The following is a 21,916-nucleotide window of genomic DNA, read 5'->3' on the forward strand; positions in this document are numbered from 1 at the left end:
CTCCAACGTGGTGAACTTTCGTGTAAACATCCTCTCTGAATGAAGAAAATTTAGTTCCGTGTCTCTTATTCACTTCCATGGCAGCGGACGTTGTCCAAGACCTCGTGCTTCAAGTCAGAAAACATCAATACATGGCCTCCTCGGTGTGTGTGTGTGTATATATATATATATATATATGAAACCATTAAAGAAGAAGAAGAAGAAGAACTGCTGAGTGGGTGCTCTTTGATTTGATGAATCGCTTGAGCAATCTCCTTTGGCTTGAAAAGAAATGATTTAATCTCTTAGTCGAGTCATGACCCGCATCCACACAGATATTTCAAAAGATTGTTTCCTAACCGCTCGTGGGCGGCTTCTGAATTCTATCAATTTATTTAAGGACTTCTCTTACTGCTAGGGTACGATAACCTCGTCATGGTTGAATTACGTGTAAGGAAGGTTATTCTTCATACTCATTTTTAAGTAGTCGGCCTTCTTTTTAATTCCGCCAGTGAAGTTAAATCGAGCAAGAAGAGAAGATATCATGTTCAAATGTTTCTCCTACTGCTGCTGCTTCGTGGGATCGTAAAATGGGGTTTTTGAACTAATTCAGCCGTCTTCTGCCATAAAGAGATGCGGGGCAGACCTTTTATACGAGAGAGAGATTTTTCTCCAGATAACTTCCTTTTAGTTAGCTACCAGCTGTGCCTGAATTTCCTAGCATGTTTGTGAGCTTCTCTTGTTTATTTACCGCTCAACTCCCTGGCTTCTTGTTTTTCGCTACCGTTGACCTCAAGGAGGTGAAGTGACTTGTAGAATAAACAGGGCTGTTCCAACAGGAAACTCTTTTACCTTCTGATATGCGGAATACAGTGGCAAATTCATCTTATATCTATAGACATTTTATTTTAATTGCCCACAGTCTGGCTCTATACCTTGTATCCTAAATCCAACAGTTATACATATACAGGGTGAAGCGAAATTCGCGCACTCGGGCGTCGCAACGCAACTTCTCACATGCCAGCAATAAAAAAATGTCTCTCACAAAAGTTCGTCCTGCGAGTATATCTGGGAAGAAAAGGTCGTTTAAGAGTGGCAATCTGGCAACACTGTACCCACATGTAGGGTAATCGCTGCAATACCTTTGTCAGCACGTATTAGTCGTGCTGTGCAGTGGATAGAGTTTTGGGTTAGCATGTAGGAGGTCGAGGGTTCGATCCTGGGTTGAGGGTTTTTTTCTAATTTCCATCGGACATTACATACTGTAATACAGTAAGACACCGTTTCTTACGTCACATGTATCCTACATTTACAAAATTTAGTAACGCTGAACACGTTGTAACGCATCTAGTAGATGAAATGGTGCGAATAAATTCACGCACATGACGTGGAAAGGGCGTCTTTCAAAGCTGACCAATGAAAACGAATGTTCGTCCATTTCTAAAGAACCCGCTGCAATCGCTGTTGACGATTAAGATGCCAGATACTATACCACCTGGACTACATTTACGAAATAAAAAACGTACGCCTCAACCCAGGATCGACCCCTCGACCTAGTGCATGTTAACCCAAAACTCTATCCATTGCTCCAACTGTACAGCACGACTAATGTGTGCTGAAAGAGGTAGTTACCCCACAAGTGGTTACAGTGTTGCCAGATTGCCACTCTTCAACGACCTTTTCCTCCCGAAAATACTCGCAGGACGAACGTTTGTGAGAGACATTTTTTATTGCTGGCATGTGAGGAGTCGCGCTGCGACGCCCGAGTGCGCGAATTTCGCTTCACCCTGTATATTCGTTTACGGCCGTTAGAGACCACGTTAGGTAACAGTTATATGTTTCTGGAAGCCTTCTTCACAGCCCAAAACTTTAGCAAGCTTTCTCTGGCAGCCTGTCTTCTTCCTTCCGTCCACCCACGGTTAAGTTTTGGTTCGTCAAGCAATTCCTGGAATTTGTAGATCACTGACTTAAACTTTGTTCAGTCTGATATCCTTTCTCACCTCCCTGAACCATTTGTCGGACATTTTAGGTCTGCTGTCTAGTATTGTAAAAATCCTTTTCGTTATTCTCTTCTCATTCATTCTAAATAAATGCCAATAGAATTTAAATTATTTAATGACATTATCATTATTTTCGGTTCGTTTTGGCCTACTAGGGACCACGGGGCTCGTCTTAGTTCTTACCTACGGTCTTCTGCTTTTTCTTGTCCCACTACGATTTCATTTTCTGGCTGTGTGCCTGCTTCCTTCCATCCGTCCACTAATGTCTGGTGGTCCTTGTACTCTGTTTGCTTGTGAGAGACACGAAGGCTCCTTGTAGGATGGCCTGACTGTACTGAGATCGATTCTCTGGGGTCTGCAGTAGGATATGCAGTTCTTCTAGGTCTGATTATACAGAGGTGATCCCTTGGTCTAGGAAGTCTTTTTTCTACTTGTCATTGTGACGATACTGTTGGTGAGCCTGCAGGGTTTCAGGCAGGTCATGTGCCTGTAGAACTTCAGTCGCCTTATGCTCATAAAAGTGACTATGTCTTCCTCATGTTGGTAGAGTTCGTTGTTGAGCCTGATCCTGTAGGTGCCATCCTCCTCTCTTATGGGTCCTAGTATGCTCCACAAGATCTTCCTCTCTTTAGGTTCTAGTTTCCTGAGTGGGCCCTTTCGATTCATCAGAGGCGTAGAGTACAGAGAGTCTTACTACTGAGTTGTTGTACTTCAGATTTACGTTATCAATGTCTCTCTGTCAGTTATTCACCGCTTGTGGAATAGCTACAATGAGACAGGTCAGTTCACAAGGAGGGTTGGACAAGGTCTTGGACGCATGACAACCCCACAGGATGACCGATATCTGACCATATGTGCGTTGCGGCATCGTACAGCAACTGCCTGAGGAAGATCACGGGAGTCATGATATCTGACTAGACAGTAAGGAACAGGTTACGAGAAGTGTCCTTATGACCCAGACGTCCTGTTCGAGTGCCCCGTTTAACGCAGCAACATCGCGCAGCTCACCTTCTGTTTGCCGTACCCACGACAACTGGCAACTTCGCCAATGGAGACCTGTGTTGTTCACAGATGAGTCCAGATTTCTCCTGACACAACGTGATGGACTTCAACGTGTGTGGAGACGCCGTGGTGAGCAGTACATGCCAAATTTTGTCCAGGTTCTGTGATGATGTGGGGTGGCATCAGTATTGATGGCCGTACAGTTCTTGTCGTCGTCCGTGATAATCCTACCGCTGCGGGGTACATCGAGCAGATACTGCTACAGCATGTGTTGGTTGCTGCATACAGTGTTGGTCCTGAATTCGTACTCATGCACGGCAATGCCAGGGCTCATGTAGCGCACATTACCAGAGCTGTCTTTTCAAGAGATGGAATGGCCAACTTTGACTCCCGACCTTAATCCCATCAAGCACGTGTGGGATAGGCTTCACAGAAGTGTTCCTGGGCGTCCGGTTCCACCACACTCTCTTCAAGACGTCGAACAGGCTCTCATTGAAGAATGGGACCTGATAGCGCAACGTGACTGCCAAGCAGTGATAAATGTTCGTGGAGGACATACACCATACTGAAGCTCTCCAACTGTGATAAAAATCCACCCTGGAGGACTGTGATCACTTTGTTTTCGCCCCTATTTGGACATTTCCGTTTGTGTTGTGAAAATAAACGTGAATCCATCGATGTTCTTTTGTATACTTCAACGGTAAAGAATAAAGGTTTAGTTGGTAATATACCTGGATGTGAGGTATTGTTTTATGGAGCATGGCATACGTTGAAAGACATGTTCCACTAATTTTTTTACTGTGTATTTCCTTTTTGTGTGTGTGTGTGTGTGTTTAATTTCAAGTTTAATGTATATATTAGTTTGTTTCCCGGCCATTTTGCACATTCTTTTCCACCCCTTCCCAACCTCAGTTCTGACTGGGCATGAAGAAAGACTTAAACGGCATCCAGACTGTCACGGTTTTAGGGGAGTCCTTCCTCCTCAAGTCATTGTTTTCTCAGATAGAAAACCATACGTGCTCTATATTTGGTTGAGAGCAACGCTGGAACATCCACACATTCATCCGTAATCTCGGTTTTCTTTTTCATCCCTTCTAAGCCCCTCAAGTACCCCGAAACCTATGGATTCAACACTATTTCGATTATTTTATATGCCACCCTCTCCCCTCTTGACTCCTAGGGGTGGCTTACCTCCACAGTGCTTTTTTTCAGACATTTACTTCGAACACCAGACCTGTATTCTACAGTAGAATCCTTGAGCTAACGTTGCTATGGTTACGGCTGGTCATTTCTTCATCCGATTACTAGAGTGGGGTAGTGTGATTCCAATATCTCCATAATAGTTGGTTTTAGGCCCTTAAAACATGGTTTTTTGGGGCGTTATCGAGTTTTGTTCTTCGCGTCGTGAGGCTTAAAATGAGCTTGTCTCGTCCTTGTATGACAAATTCGATATTTAGCCTATATTAACCTATTTCAATGTGCCAAAGGGCCTAAATCTAGAGAATGGAGAGGACCGTTAAAATTTCTTGTAGATAGTATTACTAACAGGGTCCTAAAAGGTAAGTATATAAAATTTGGTTCAGATTGGTGGAACGGTATTGATTTGTATAAGGAACGGCTGGACAGGCCGACATTCTGTTTTATATGTAGAGATGATATTATAATAATTATTATTACATCTTCAGTAATTATTCAGTTGTTTACTACTAATCAGTAAAAAATCATAAATATAGCTGGATTTTTAGGCAGTAATTGATTAGAATGCAAACTTACCAAAACAAATAACAACTATAGCCTATACTGCACGACCTAACGGTCATGCTATGAGTTTTGCATAAACAACCGGGGTACGGTCGATCAAAACGCCTAGAATTGATGTTACACTCACTACATAATGGAATAACGGGGTAGGCAACATTTCCAAACTAAAAACCATTCTAGTCTGTTACTGCATAACACTCCAGGTTCTATTCATAAACAAACACGAAAAATGTGACAAGAGATTTCGAATAAAATGAAAGAACGTCGCTTATAATTGAGTTTCTTAACAATAATTAATGTGTCATTTCCGCAATAAAACCCATTTTTGACATTGGTTATTGCGGATCTCAATTTAGTACTTGTTAATTGATACATTTGTTGCTGAATGTTTACGCATATATTAAATTTACTCAACACTGGCTGAAATGTGGTTTCAAACACAAGAATGTATCTCCCGAAACCCGTGTGGAATCTAACATTCTTCCCAAACTTAACAGTGGACTCCTCCCTTCCTTTTCAGTGTGAAATCTTTGTGAAACTTATAAAATATTGCTGAATAAGAGACAGATTATTGTACCGGAGTACAGTAATGTGTTTGTGTTTCGCTTTATGCCTCTTCCTCTTGTCAAAGCTAAATCTGATCTATTTTAATTGCTTACTCTTTCCTGGTCTGTGCGCTTGCATGGCTAACTGATGCATTTGTCCCGCCAGGTACCTGTACAAGAACAGGATGCGAGAGATTGAAAGCAAGGTGTTCCAAGGCCTTCCAAAACTGGAGCAACTGTAAGTACGCTTTATCCGCTTCGGCTTTCAGTAGCTTTAATCATTTACTGTGTCTAGAGGTGGACTGCCCATGACGTCATAAGCGGACTTAAGAAATGAAAATAAGTTTGTGAGGGGATAACATTGAAATGCTGAAGACACACATGCTAAATGATGTAAATGTTTCCTCTAGGAACATGTCGCTTTTAGTGCTTATGAAGGGTACACAGAAGGAACAAGAATGTCAATGTTTTCACGTTCAGACGTAACACACTTGAATTTTTCACCTTTAATAACTGACACAATACTAAATGTACAAGAACAGCTGTGTATGTGTTGTTAGCCTAATGAAACGTAATCATTTCTAATTAGTACTGAGAAACTTAATAATTCCTGTAAGTAAAAAGAAAAATTGTTAAGTAATATAATTACAAATTCGTCACGAAAATTACTGAGAATGCCAGTGGTTTCTGACATTCAAATTACTCTCTATTACAGACTTAATATGTATATTAGTCTTGCATAAATTATTTTGAAACTCCGTTACCGTTTGTTCCCTTCATCTACCTCTTACTCATTAACCAACTGTTGGTATCATCGGTGTATTCGTGATGCAGTCCACCTTAATCAATGGCTTATTTATGTGACATACCTTCGAGATGTATTCATCACTGCTTCTTCTTCACAGGGTGCATCTTGCTTTATGTTTATGTGTACATTTGTATGCACTAGAACATGAATTCTACCCATGACTGAACTTACAGTATTTTCTGCGGAATATTCTTCATAGTTCATTCAGAAATTTGAATTTTATTATTGTTTCAAAGAAGCTCCGTAAGGCATACTGGACCCACACTCCTACGTGTAGGAAGCCTTGCATATCGGATCAGGAATTCTAAAATGCATTTACTTTGCCGTTAACGAAAGCTGTCTTTAAACATTCTTTAGACAGTTTTCAAAAAAATTATATATATTGCAATAAGCAATAGTAAATAGTTGCCAATTTCAGTCATATTGTATCGTATTATAACATATTGTATAATATTGTATCGCAAAGTATGAACGTATTCATCAAATATAGTATATCTATGGTTTCAACAAACTCTTCCTATAGTATATTTCAGATACTTCAGCGTACATCCTTGTGCATTCTTTTACAGACAGAAGCCCCGTGATTATATACAGCAATGTACACTGACTGAGCAAATGTCATGGGATAGCGGAGCACTGATGCGCAGGTGTGTTGTCTGCGCACCCCACGACCCCTGTGCCAGCAGCGGTTGTATAGGAGACCTCGTGAGCAGTGGCTGTGCATGTGCCAGGTGTAACATGGAACGTCGTCGTGAGCTGACATCGTTCGAACGGGGTATGGTGGTCGGTGCCCGCCGGATGGGAAGTGCGATTTCGGAAGTGGTGCGGGAATTCGGCTGCATACGATCAACCGTGTCCAGGGTGTATCGTGAATGGTTGAATGTAGGTGTCACCGTCCACAACAGACGAACAACCGGCCGTCCAGCACCCTCGATGACCGTGACCGGCGACATCTGAGACGGATTGCCAATAGTGACAGACGGGCAACCGCGCAAGAAATCACGGCTCAATTCAACACAGGCCATGCTAGGCATGTCTCCCAGTGGACAATCCGTAGGAACATGAGTTCTATGGGGTACGGGAGCCGGCACCACACACGGGTGCCACTGTTAACCCAACGTCATCGGGCACAACGACGCGCATTTGTCGCCAGTCACTAGGGATGGACACTGGATATGGTCGGACGAATCACAATTTCAATTGCACCATGCCGATGGGAGGCACCGTGTATGGCGCAGACCACATGAAGCGATGGATCCCGCCTGCCGCGAAGGTGTGGTCCAGGGCGCTGGTATCTCTGTTAGGGTCTGGGGTGCATTTTCCTGGTATGGAATGGGCCCTCTAGTTGTTCTGAAAGAGACTTTGAATGGTACGCGGTATGCTGAGCTGCTCAGAGACTATATCCACCCATTTTTTGTCCTTCCAGCGCTCAGACGGTTCTGCGGTGTTTCAAGATGATAACGCGCCGCTACATCGCTCCCACGTCGTCCGGGAATGGTTCCAGGAACATGCAGCGGAGGTCCAACGACTGCCATGGCCACCCAGGAGCCCCGATATGAACCCTATCGAGCATATCTGGGATGTCCTGGAACGCAGGCTCCATGCCATGGAACCTGCACCCACGAACAGACTCTACTGGCGGCCGCTCTGCAAACGATTTGGTGTCAGCTGCGTCCAGAGGACTACCAGGGCCTTGTCGATTCACTTCAACGGCGTCTCGCTGCAGTTCGCGGGGCCAGAGGAGGCCCCACATGCTATCCCATGACATTTGCTAAGTCAGTGTATATTTTAAGTTTCATGTTGTTTTTTAAAGGTTAATCTCACAGATTCCATCATACATCCTTCACTAAGGTTCTGTAGGAAGTATCCCCACAGCGGGGAAGAATTTAAGTGATTGTTCCCTTAGTTTCAAGTAAATTTTCGTAGATATATATAGCGAAGGCTCGAGAACGATGAATATAGTGAAAATAGAAAAAATATCCTCCTAATGCTTAATTCTTTGAGGGCTATTGTTACGATACTGTCCACAGTGGCCAGATTGTTCGATGTAATACTCAATGCCGAGTCCTTCAGATGTCAGTTCATTGGGTATATTTGTCTTGAAGATGCTTGTCTAAACAATAAGACGAAGTTTTGTTTAAGACAAGGGTAGAAACGAAAACATAGCGTCATACCTTCGAATGGAGAAACATTTAATCCTGCTCATAAGGGCTAAACTTTCGCAGGAAGAGGAACCAAAGCAATAAATGCTAGCTGGCATGTTTAGTTGACTTCATATAGCGATCATGGCCGCTGGATGTGCCGTTTTATGTGAATTCCGAATCATATGGACGTCAGTTTTGACTTCAAAAGTCCCATTTGCATTAGCCTGGATTCAAAGCGCGGCCATCTCAGTGACAGCCTAGTAGCAATGTCACTCGACCATCACGCCCTTCATGTGTTGTTTGAGTCATCAGTCCATAGACTGGTTTGATGCAGTTTCCATGCCACCCTATCCTGTGCTAACCTTTTCATTTCTACGAAACTATTGCATCCTACATCTGCTCTAATCTGTTTGTCATATTCATACCTTGGTCTACCCTTACCGTTCTTATCACCTACACTTTCTTCAAAAACCAACTGAGCAAGTCCTGGGTGTCTTAAGATGTGGCCTATCATTCTATCTCTTCTTCTCGTCAAATTTAACTAAATCGATCCCTTCTCACCAATTCGATTCAGTATCTCTGCATTCGTGATTCGATCTATCCATCTCACCTTCATCATTCTTCTGTAACACCACATTTCAAAAGCTTCTATTCTCTTTCTTTCTGAGCTAGTTATCGTCCATGTTTCACATCAATACAATGCCACGCTCCACACGAAAGCCTTCAAAAACATCTTTCTAATTCCTTTATCAATGTTTGAAGTGAGCAAATTTCTTTTCGCAAGAAAGCTTTTCCTTTCGTTTGCTAGTCTGTATCTTATGTCCTCCTTACTTCTGCCATCGTTAGTTATTTTACTACCCAAGTAACAGTATTAATCCACTTCCTTTAAGACTTCATTTCCTAATCTAATATCTCCTGCATCACCTGCCTTCGTTCGACTGCACTCCATTACTTTCATTTTGGACTTATATATTTTCATCTTGTACTCCTTACCCAAAACTTCATCCATACCATTCAGCAGCTTCTCGAGATCCTCTGCAGTCTCAGATAAAATAACAATATCATCGGCAAATCTCAAGGGTTTGATTTCCTCTCCTTGGATTGTGATTCCCTTTCCAAATTCTTCTTTGATTTCCTTTACTGCCTGTTCTATGTAAACATTGAAAAAGAGGGGGGACAAACTGCAGCCTTTCCTCGCTCCTTTCCGGATTGGTGCTTCTTTTTCAAAGCCCTCGATTCTTATCACTGCAGACTGATTTTTATACAGATTGTAGATAATTCTTCGTTCTCGGTATCTGATCCCAATCATCTTCAGAATCTTAAATAGCTTGGTCCAGTCAACATTATCGAATGCCTTTTCTATATCTACGAATGCTATGTACGTGGGCTTGTCCTTCTTGATTCGATCCTCTAAGATCAGACGTAAAGTCAGGATTGCTTCACGTGTTCCTACATTTCTTCTGAAGTCAAATTGATCTTCTCCCAACTCAGCTTCAACTTGTTTTTCCATTCTTCTGTAAATAATACGTGTTAAAAGTTTGCAGGCATGAGATACTAAACTAATTGTGCGGTAGTTTTCACACCTGTCAGCAGCGGGTTTCTTGGGAATAGGTATAACAACATTCTGGCGAAAATCGGACGGGACTTTTCCTGTCTTCTACATCTTACACACTAAATGGAATAACCTCGCCATGCTGGTTTCTCCCAAGGCAGTCAGTAATTCAGAGGGAATGTCATCTATTCCAGGTGCCTTGTTCCTATAGAGGTCACTCACAGCTCTGTCAAACTCTGACCTCAAAATTGGGTCTCCCATTTCATCAGCATCAACAGCCTCTTCACGTTCCAGAACCAAATTATCTACATCTTTACCCTGATACAACAGTTGGATATGTTCCTGCCATCTTTCTGCTTTGTCTTCTTTCCCTAGAAGTGGCTTTCCATCTGAGCTCTTAATATTCATACACCTAGATTTCCTTTCTCCAAAGGTTTCTTTGATTTTCCTGAATGCAGCATCTACCTTTCCTAGGACCATACAACCTTCGACATCCTTGCACTTCTCCTTCAGCCATTCTTCCTTAGCTATCTTGCACTTTCTATCCACTTGATTCTTTAATCGCCTGTTTTCTTTTCTGCCCTCTTCATTTCTAGCATTCTTGTATTTTCGTCGTTCATCAATCAGGTCTAGTATTTCCTGAGTAATCCACTGTTTCTTAGTTGATCTTTTCTTCCATACTAACATTTCTTCAGCAGCCCTGCTGACTTCATTTTTCATGGCTATCCACTCTTCCTCTATTGCGTTTCCTTCAGCCTTTTCATTTAGCCCTTGTGCAACATGTTCCTTGAAACAATCCCTCACACTCTTTTCTTTCAACTCGTCTAGATCCTATCTTTTAAAGAACAGTATTCAATTCTTCATAGAAACATCTCTGACAGTGTTTAGGGTTTATCGTCTACTGGGATTACCTTTTACGTTCTATCATTACACGTTTCTGCTTAATTGAATTTTCTGACTGATTTTATAGAATTCGAAGTAGGTGATTCCAAATATGCAGTCATAAACTGTCTAATATGAGACAATTTGTTACAAATCCTACGTACAATAATTTGATTCTCACGAGTTTCAACATCGTGAATGAGCATCCATAGCCTGTTTCCAAGCATTCGGCAGACTCATGTATTTAACTAATGTAGCGCCCAATCTAGCTGCGAGGATAGGAACTATGCCGGCTGCCGAAGTCTGTCGCACTCCTCTGGGACAATGATGAAATGAAATGATGTTGCAGAGAGTTGCTGGATTTGAAGTTGACAGAGAAAACCGAAGTACCCAGAGAAAAACCTGTCCCACCTCCACTTTGTCCAGCTCAATTCTCACCGGTATTTGAACCACGGAACCCAGCGGTGATAGTCCGGCACGCTGTTTCCTGAGCCACAGAGGTTCCCAGTTTCAATACCATGCTAATAAGTATCACTAAGCTTTCTTCAGATAGAAACACTTAACAGTGACCGGTGTAATAATAAAGAAAGTACTTTGCACAGTTCGAAGTGTGTCCACAAAATATTTTTTTCTTATTTGACTATATGGAAAATTTCAAATTAACAATGATAATTCTTGTATGAAAACTGGTAATATAATAAATGTCCAGGCATTATCAATCAAAAAATTAAAAGCTTTTGTTAATGGTAATATAATTCAAATTTCATACCATCATCCATCTGTTAGTATAAAGCTCTCCTTTGTTTCCGTTCCGTGATAAACTAGCTACTTCTGCCAATATCAATACGAGTGTTCAAGTTGGAAGCCATCCTTTGTTTTTCATGTTTATGGTACGGATCGTAAACGATTTACGATTATATTATCATTATTGCATGTCACTGGTAGAGAATTCATGTCCTAGTGAGAATAACACTGGCTTTATTCCAACAGCAATGTCGAACACTGCCTCTACTAACTACTGCGCCGTTACTGTTGGGTCGATATATCTCATGTATTACTTTAGAAATGAAAAACTGTTGCTAAATCGATAATGAACATAACTAATAATGCAGTGTATTTCTCCTTCCAGAACCGTCTACAAAATATTTTGTCATGTAAAATGATTCTCATCATTATTTCTTGTATTTTTAGCAGTGATTGTCGATGTTCCATAGATTAATGTGAGCTATTTTGTGTCAATTACTTTTTAAATATTGTTTTCAAGGATTGTGAGGAATATTTTTAAAGTTGTTTTGTAATATTCTGAAGAATCAGTAAAAAGTGTTCAAAGACAGAATTGTCTTCAAATTATGCTCTTTAGTTTACGTATGTGTAATGACAATGCAATAGAGAAAGGAGCACATCTCACCTTGATCAAATCACTAATAAAGTTTAAGATTATTTGAAATCCAGTTATGGTAGTCGCATGGAAGGAATCAAAGCAAGGATATCCTTTCAATAAAACAAAAGATACCAAAACACCTGACAGCTGTGGACTGTATCAGTTGTTACCAAGTCATTCAATCACAGAGTGAGACAGCTCCGTGGTAATAGTCTCGTAGCTGTAAGTTTGCAGTCGGAAAATGGTGGGCTCGGATTAAGTGTTAATATATCGCTGGATTAATTTCAAAGAAATAAAATGTACATTCAAGCTGAATAATTTCTTCCTAAAGAGTTACAACTGTCCACAAGAAATAATTTAAAGTTTAAATTTGATTTTTTGTTGCTGAAATGGAATGCATTGCTTTAAAAGTAAGGAGCATCTTCTGGCTCTGATTTCTAACATTTAATCACACTGAAATAACATCTGGAGGTGGCGATGCTTTGTCCCAAAATCTTGGTCACATATATTTACCTTCTTGTGTTTTGCATATCCGTGGAGATCAACCCACTCTGCTTTGTGTGTGTCAAGAACCGCACAAGCAGCGTATTTACAGGATGTTATATATGTACGGGGAAATGTTTCAGTAATAGATTACTTATATGTAGGAAATTCATATCACGATGGGCCCAAAAATACCTCATTTTTGAGTTATCAGTTTCCCTAATATGAACGTAAGGTCTTCTATACGTTCATTGGCTGAAATTGCATCGGAAATATTGGTGTATTTAAAGATGTATCTCTCTTCGCTGAAGTGAGTGACGCTCAATCAGCCCTCTGGGAGAGTATTTTTAATACTATTACACAATAAAAAATCTGTGGGCAATGTCCGGTCTGTACACAGTCAGATGGCACATGAAAATGGGATTTTGAGAATGTCAACAAAGTGTAACATTATTCCATAAAATAACAATTATTTGAATAGACTAAGACCATACATGAAAGTTAGAAAACTAGACCCCATATTTTAAGGCATTAAAAGGTGATAACACACTCTCTATTGTACTCATCTTTGAAGGGTAATTTTTGTGCAGTTCAAAAAAACGTATCTTTATCATTGCTTCAGCTGTAATGTCATCTAGTGAAGCGAATTGTAGCAGAGGAGATGAAGAACATCTTAACCAACTATGGTCAGTGTAGTGCTATTGCTGATTGCAGCTAAATCGAATATTTGTCACAACTGTAATAACTGTGGTTATTTGTACAATTTTGTAACAATTGTTTTGCTACAGAGGAATGTGTGACTTTCTGTGTTCATCCCCTTAATATTGCTACACCACTGTTTAATGATCAGATAATATCTGGCGAGAATGTAAGTCCGTTCGCATTGTAGTCCTTACAGCAGGAATATTCACACTGGAGAGGCCACAATCCGCTCTACAGTGCCCTTACTCCTGGAATGACAAGGAGTTAAGTCGGCAACTCGTCCGTTCACGCTGTTGAGTGGCCATGCATACCTTCCAGGCGTTCGAAATGGTGATACGAACAGATTATTCTCTCCGCAGATATATAGCCTAGAGCCCACTCGAGAAATTCTGTTAAGCTGTTTTGATACAAACAAATAGACAAAACTTGAATATAACCTATCACCGATTTTTATGAAGATAATGACGAAAAGTTAATCGAAGTTTGATTAAAATTATTTCAGTTATAAAAATGATATCCGAAATAAAGCATTTCTTCAATACTTATTTACTTCCAGGGAAGGAACACAGTGCCTTTTCGAACATCCCTACTTCTCCGTGAGGGAGCATCATATTGCATCTAAATATAATCTTCTCTCATTTTTATGAAGATAATGACGAAAAGTTAAACATTAATTACTGGGAATTACTAACTAACGAGCAATGAAGAGGTAATGATAGCCAGAGAAAACTTTCTTACTCGGATTTGAAATTCCAATTAAGAGCGATGATTTGTCCTTGGTGGAAAGCTCACTGACGTGCAGTTCTGGATCAGTACTTGAGCTGACGATCCTTACAAAATAATGGATGTCTTTAAATCGAAATAAAGAACAGGTGTGACGGTAGTGTTCAGTATTTCACTGTAAAGAGCAAAAAGATTATGACGTCATCAGGCGATTCAGTAACGCCGGCGTCTAGAGGTACTGAAATGTAGTGTAGCACTTCGTGTGAGATATGTCTTATGGCTGGGAGTTATCTGATAATTTTCGTCATTAAATTCCCGATCCAAAATTTGTGACGCGATGTTACCTATCAACCATGCAGGCGGTGATCTGAAGTATTGATGGATGGCTATGACAGAGACACATTATCAGAGAGAGGCGTTGGAGTACAGATGGTCAATGTGATCTTGCAGGCTGTGATGTGAAGTACTGATGGATGGTCATGACTGAGAAACATATTATCAGAGAGAGGCGTTGGAGTACAGATGGTCGATGTGATCTTGCAGGCTGTGATGTGTTGATGGATGGCCCTGACTGGAGAGACATGTTATCAAGGAGACTACATACTCTAGAGAACCAATTATTTCATTCGTGGTAGTAGACCGTGAGTTAGTTTCCCCCTCTCGATGCACTGAATCCCTCACTTGTCTGATTCAATACGGATGTCTCTCCAAAACTATACGTTTGATGCAAACACATTCATAGTTATCAGTTTGAGTTTCATTCAAAGATATATTTATGATCTTTTGTGGGGACGTGATTATCTCAGTGGCTTAGCTGCTGGCTTCCCATACGGAAGGCTGAGGTTCGAATCCCGGTCAATTCTGGGTCGAGATTTTCATCTGTAGAATCACGTCACGTCAGGAAAAGTATCCCGTCTCAAACTCCCGGCCAAAACCAAAAACTTTAGCCTGGGTGGCTCCAGCAATCCCAGAAATAACTGGGACAAGCTGAAGATAGTATTTTTATTTATGATCATTTGATGTTCTCTAAGAGAAACACACATATTTGCGTGTTTTTCATTTACACGATACGTCACTTCCTAGTCCCTAGTGTCAAGGTGCAGACGCGAACAATAAGGAACGACTTCCTGAAGATGGCAACACCAGTGGAATGAGCACAATTTCGAATTTGCTGTGAACACTAAGGGATCTTTTCTTACATTTTCATGTATTCTCGTATAATAACGCTCTGTCAAAATTTAAAGAACGAGACGTTCAAAGGCGCTGGTACATCCTCATTTTCTTGTGTTCTAAATTGACATGACAGAGTTTGGGTAAACTTATATTTACGGGTGAAAAAGGCCCTGAACAGTGAAATATTGAACTAACAAATGATGCACGACAAGAGAGAGACAGACTAAAAGCAGGGACTGTGTGAACGGTTTGAAGGACACTCCACCCGCATACATTTGACAATGATGGGTTGCATTGTATTGCTGGTACCCTGCCATGAAACATGGAGTGGGTGAAGTTTGCAGTTCCACTGAAAAATGTTCATGTTTTGTGAGCCAGACATAAATAAAACAATTATCTAATGTTGTAATTTTGTTTGACATTCAGTTTAATTTTCGAAGGTTTAATTGTCTGTTTTGAGAAATAGAATTTTTCTCATTATGGAATAGTCTGTCGAAAAATGTTCACAAGACCTTACTTCTAAGATTTTGTCACGTCTATGAACGCCATTGTTTCAATCTGATTACTTATATCAGTCATCCACTTGAGTCCGTTGTTCATGGAAGAATATCTACCCAATCTAGCAGTCTGCATTCAATCACGTAACCAAGTTACTGATCAATAAATCAATCAGTATTAATTAAATAAGTGCGGTGAACCATTCTTATATATTGAGAACAGATGTGTTCATTTGGGAGTGCACATTTTATCCCATTCCTATTTTAGCCTTCGATGCTTTTCGCTTGGCTGTCTTCTTCTAAAATTTCCAAATTTTTGTGCTTAGCCTATATGGGAGTCACGAAAGTGTTAATCGCAGATGATTTCCAAAAAATTTTGACTTTTCCTTTTTAAATTATGTGTATCAAAATATTGTTCTTTAACTTCTCACAACCCTTACAAAATTAGTGACTTTTGTCGGCTTTAGTACATTTAATACGACGTAACCCCACTCGTATTTTAAAGACCCGCACTCTGTCTTCGTCGTGATTTGAAATAGTTCACATTATGATACTGTACTCCAAACCTAAACATGAATTAGGTTACTATTTTTCTAAAAAATGCGTTATGATTGTTATTTATCGGTACGTTCATTTTCGCCATAAACGCTTTCCTAATAAGTACAATTATTTTTCTACCGTTGTCCCACGCCTTGCGGATCGCGGGTGCAAACTCTGTCGCACATGGGAATTTGGCCCTGTTTTACGTCCCGACGCCCTTCCTGACGCTAACCGTATGTAGAGGGATATACGCACTTTTGCGTGTTTCTGTAGTGGTTAGTACTGTATTGTTTTGTCTGAAGATGTAGAGGAGAGTATTGGAACAAACATAAACAACCAGACCCGCTGCCAGAAGAATTCTGTGGCTTGGTTCTAAAAGGGCCAATGTCATTTTTTATCGAAATTGAGATATTAACTGATACAAACGCGTTTTATCCTGACTTACAATATGTTAAAAGGGCCAATGTCTCTGTTAAGTACTAAACGAACATTTAACGTTTAATTAAATAAGCCCTTGCCAATAATGTTAGATTGAATAAAGATTAGAGACCTGGCATTTTTTTAAGAATACGATAGAAAAAATTAGTCTTAAATCAGATGACTTCCACAAAGAAAGTACAAAGTTATTTAAAGTTAGTTGTTGAAAAAAAATAGTTGGAAAACTATAAGCAAAACTTCAAATGATCATAGCTCAAAAACAGGTTTTGTGACATTGGTCCTTTTAGAACCAAGCCACAGAATTAAACACACGCGATTAAAATACCCGATCCGGCCTGGAATCGAACCCGGGATCCTTTGAACCGAAGGCCTCAACGCTGACCGTTCAGCCAAGAAGTCGGACTACAAGTCTTCTGAAATTAAAAAATGCACAATCAAATAATTTCAGATAGTACGATTTTGTAAAGGTTTCACAAAAAATTCATCGAACTTTATTTCAAGCAGACGAATTTATACCTGATAAAACATTATTCAAAATGTAAGTAGAAACTGCTCTACTATGTGTTGGCTGAAAGAATGACACCTATTCAGAGAGTACTTAACCTTAAACTGTAAAAAATTGAGTTCAAAATAAACTTGGTAAGCTCCGTTTTAATAGGACTAACCATTTAGGCAACGTAATCACTTTGAAGGTTCCCAGGCATACATTTACCGCCGAATCGCTTCACATTATCATTCGCTGCATCGCCCCCTTAAGTCAGAGCGTAATTTTAGGCATTTTGTATTTCAACCCAAATGATTAGCTATAAGCTTGCCAAATTTGAACTCGATCGGTGGAGTAGTTTTTACATGAAAGAAAGACAAAGATACATTCAGATTTCTATATTAATAAGGATTGCACTAAACATTTGACTGTCTACAACGATATTGGCTCAGATCTTCAAAATATTTCACAACCGTGAAAGTATTCTCAATATATTTACCCAATAGTAACAATTTTTTCTTCCGGCCAACACAACGTTTAGTGAGAATTCAGAATCTTGAAATATCAAGAAATGCAGCAAAGTAAGTGACTTAATTAACTGCGCGACAACTCCAGTTTAAAACAGTGTGGGAGTCTTTCATGGTCTCCTTTATTAACCGTGTAGCGTTAGTAGGAGTGAGAGCAAAGCTAATAATGGAGAAACAACAAACAGTTGATGCAAAATTTAATTATCACATTCCCGAACCTGATATGGGAGTATCACAGATACGTATCCAGTCCGCATAATTTTCTGCTATTGTAGACTCCATTACTCTTGTTCACGAGCGGGAGTGAAGTCTACAATGACTTCTGCTGTACTTCGTGTGGAGAAAGTTTGTAGACCGATGCTCTAAAGTAAAAACGTGATGTTGCGGAATACCTATAAATAAAGCTGAAGTTTTCAGGCCCATGAATACCAACCGATACTTTATGAAACTAAATTCGCATAGTTGCAGTGTCATTTAAAACATAAATCGTGCAGTACGAGCGAACATATGTTATTTTTAAAACCACACACTTTACATGGATCACTCTGTTCAAGTAATGTTCCCTGGCTATGCGAATTGATGCGGAGGCTAAAGGCTATTTGCTTTACGTACCACCGACACAGATAGGTCTTATGGCGACGATGGGACAGGAAAGCCCTCTAGGAATTGGAAGTAAGCGGCCGTGGCGTTATTTAAAGTACAGCGCCAACATTTACCTGGTGTGAAAATGGGAAACCACGGAAAGCCATCTACAGGGCTGCCGACAGTGGAGTTCGAACCCACAGTTCACAGCTGCGCGACCCTAACCGTATGGCCAACTCTCCCGATGGAGGCTAAAGGAAGATGAAAAATTACCGAAAGATTGATCGAGGATAAGTTACTACTGAACCGTTCACTACTGTTACCAACGTGTTCAAAGAATTAATACTGTTATTATTAGAGTCCGGAATTTTAGGCAACACACTGAGTAACGAAAAGTCATGGGATGACACTGAATTTGATGTTAATAATAATAATAATAATAATAATAATAATAATAATAATAATAATAATAATAATAATAATAATCGTATGGCCTCAGCTACCGTGTGCAGACATTTCAATTTGACGCCATCTGGCTGTCTGCTCGTCAATTTCGACGTTCCGTTTTACTCTAGGCCACCACTAGATGGCAGACCGAGTAAACCGAATCTCTCTATGGCTGAGATTTTTAATGAATTTTGTCGGGTAAACACCAAATGTGTCGCCAGAGATCTTTTACATGCCGACATGTCGAATGGACTTTTTTCCGCCCTTCAAAAATCCGACTACCTCTGCCGGGTTTGAACCCGCTATCTTGGGATCCGGAGGCTGACACTCTACCGCTGATCCACGAACTGCTCCTCCGCGAGCCCTCAAAACAGCAGCAACGCGGCGATGCATCGAGTCTACAAGGTGTTGGAATCGTTCTGGAGGGATCTGAACCCATGCACCTTGTACTGTTACCAACAACTGGCCTTGTGTAGTTGGTGCGGGGGTTCATAGAACACACAGTACACCAGCATCGACAACATCTCATAAACGATCGACTGGATTAAGATCGGGAGATCTGGTGGGCCAATCCATGGCCGTAACTTCACTGGAGTGCACCTCCAAACACCTGCTTGCCACCACAAAGCGGTGACATGGTGCATTATCCTGTTGAAACATGGCATCTCCATCAGGGTACCAGAAAGGGATGCAGATAGTCTCAAAGAATGTCCACATAAAGTGCACCTGTCAGCGCTCCCTGCGGCCGGAGAATGGGGCCTAATTGCAACCTTGAGAACGCCACCCAGACCAGAACTGAGCCACCTCCCGCCTGGATATAACCTTGTTATCCATAGCTTCATGAGGCATACGCCACACTCTCACGCGCCCACCAGCTCGATACAACTGGAACTGGGAATCATCGCACCATACGACACGCCGTCGCTGTTCCATGGTCCATTGCAGATGTTCGCGGGCCCATGCACGTTGTGGAGCTTTGTGTTGAGATGTCAGCAAAGGGACATGAGTGAAGCCTATGTCTCCTTAGAGACGAGGTAGAAATGGGTTCCTGACTCTCAACATTCAACTGAGAAGTGATCTGACTCACAGTAGCCCGTCGAGCGCCCAGTATGCTTCTGCGGAGGCAACGTGATGTCTGTTCGTTAAACACCTGTAGTCTTCCCGTGCGGCAGTTTACGCGAGTGGTAACATTCCCTCTGCGATGATGAAGACCCACCCTGGACACTGTTGGCGTCGGAAACCGAAATTCGCTTGTAATCTCCGCAATGCCATGACCCATGCGCCGTGCGCGATGATCATCCCACGTTAACTCGCGACGTGTTGCCATCTTCATGACACTGGTCTCTGTGACAGACTGCTCACATCCGCCGCAACTATCTGCAACGCTCAGAGGTCATATACGGCACATTTTCTAATGGGGCACCCCTTCCAATGACCTTTGGCAACTCAGTTTAGGTTAGAATGCAAACTTACTGAAGCGAGTAAGAAGTATACTCTAACCCGTACAGCGATAACGCTATGAAATTTGCATAAGCACTAGGGGTAGTCTATCAGAACGCCTACAATTTATGTTACTCTCGTTACATTGAGGGAGAACGAGCTGGACCATGCTTCCCATTAGCCAAATTAGTTCTCATTCTAATTTATTACTGCCTAAAATTCAACGATCTAATTATTATTATTATTATTATTATTATTATTATTATTATTATTATTATTATTATTATTATTATTATTATTATTTCTGCCCAACTAAGGAGCGCATTTAATGTTATTTAGTACAATGTTTCTTCTTTTCTTCCAAATAGCTCTTCATTCTTTCACTGTGATCCTTTGTGCGTTCGTCTGTCCGTCCTGAATATTTTCTTTTAGGATTCTATGAAAAACTTATCATTGCTTAATAAGCTTACAAAATTTTCTCTATCTTGAACGATACCTTCGGTAATGCCAACTTCTTGTAGATCTTCGTTCTACTAAGCAATTGTTGCGGTTGTTCAGGGATAGTGCTAGCTTTAGAAGTTTCTTTGTTAGTCTATTGTTTTCTATTCTGTGTATGTGTGTAGAATTTTAATCGCCTTTTATCTAATTGTACCTGTGATTAGATCCATATCCTGTTGTTTTCATAAAATTTTCATATTTTGTTCCTAAGATTTTTCTGAGAATTTTCCTCTCTTTTTTCTCGATGTTTTTATTTGTTACCTGCCAGTTATTAGGGTTTCGGATTCATAAAGTTCCTCCGCTTTGATGACTGTGTTGTATTATTTTTTTTATTTACAAATCTGTCTTACATTGCACTAACACAGATAGGTCTTATGGTGACGATATATAGGAAAGGGTTAGGAGTGGAAAGAAAACGACCGTGGTCTTAATTAAGTTACAGCTCCAGCATTTGCTTGGAGTGAAAATGGAAAACAACGGAAAACACACTATCTCCCGAATATAAGCTTATAGCTTCGTGATCCAAACGGCAGAGCCCTTGCTCAGTTTGTATTATTATTATTATTATTATTATTATTATTATTATTATTATTATTATTATTATTATTATTATTATTTTCTTAATTTTTTTAGTTGTACTGTATAATCAAATGATGTAATAGTGGTGAGTTGTGTAAGGAAGGGGCCAGTGTCTTAACCTCGCCACCAATAAAGGCGATATCAGATCTGACATCCCCCCCCCCCCCCCAGTCAGCCGTGATCAGCACAGCGAGTATTGTGAGATAAATGTTCTAGAACCCCGTCACAGATGTTTTCACTCGCTCTCTTAAACGTAAGTTGCAATAGCTGACATTATGACTACGGCCTTCTGAATTCAATATCCAGACTGTAATATCCATGGATGTAAACTCGCTGCCTTTCAATGGAGCGCAGACAATAATAGAAAAGTGAACTCGTTCATATTTTCATGTAATGTCTTCGGAATAAAATAATAATGGTAAAATTCTGCTTTGCTTTCGAAATTGCTCCATCATGAGTTAAAAAGAATGTGCAAAGGACAGTCAAATGAAAAGCGAACACCCGCTACCATGTGACCCTGGAATGGTTTTATTCAAAAGTAATTACCAGAATTGTTAATGCATTTACCCACTGGAAGACGAGACGAATTCCAGTTTTGTACAAAGAGGTAGGTCGTTGACGGATCCACAATCGCGCCGAATCTTGCACTTCCTCGCCCGAATGAAACCGACGTCCACGAATTTCTTTCTTCAGGTCGCCAAAAAAAGTGAAAATCACAAGGTGACAGATCCGGGCTGTACGGAGGATGT

The 21,916-nt window shown here is 40.6% G+C and overlaps 1 protein-coding gene across 1 annotated transcript in view; it reads left to right on the forward strand.

The window, feature by feature from the left end:
* Window positions 1–21,916, forward strand: part of Pxn (Peroxidasin) — a 296,390-nt gene that overhangs the window by 129,929 nt on the left and 144,545 nt on the right. The window contains exon 3 of the mRNA XM_067156835.2: window positions 5,454–5,525. Coding sequence (XP_067012936.2) covers window positions 5,454–5,525 — 72 coding nt within the window. The remainder of the gene's footprint in view (window positions 1–5,453; window positions 5,526–21,916) is intronic.

Source organism: Anabrus simplex, chromosome 12 (genome assembly GCF_040414725.1).
Source record: "Anabrus simplex isolate iqAnaSimp1 chromosome 12, ASM4041472v1, whole genome shotgun sequence".
Lineage (NCBI taxonomy): Eukaryota > Metazoa > Arthropoda > Insecta > Orthoptera > Tettigoniidae > Anabrus > Anabrus simplex.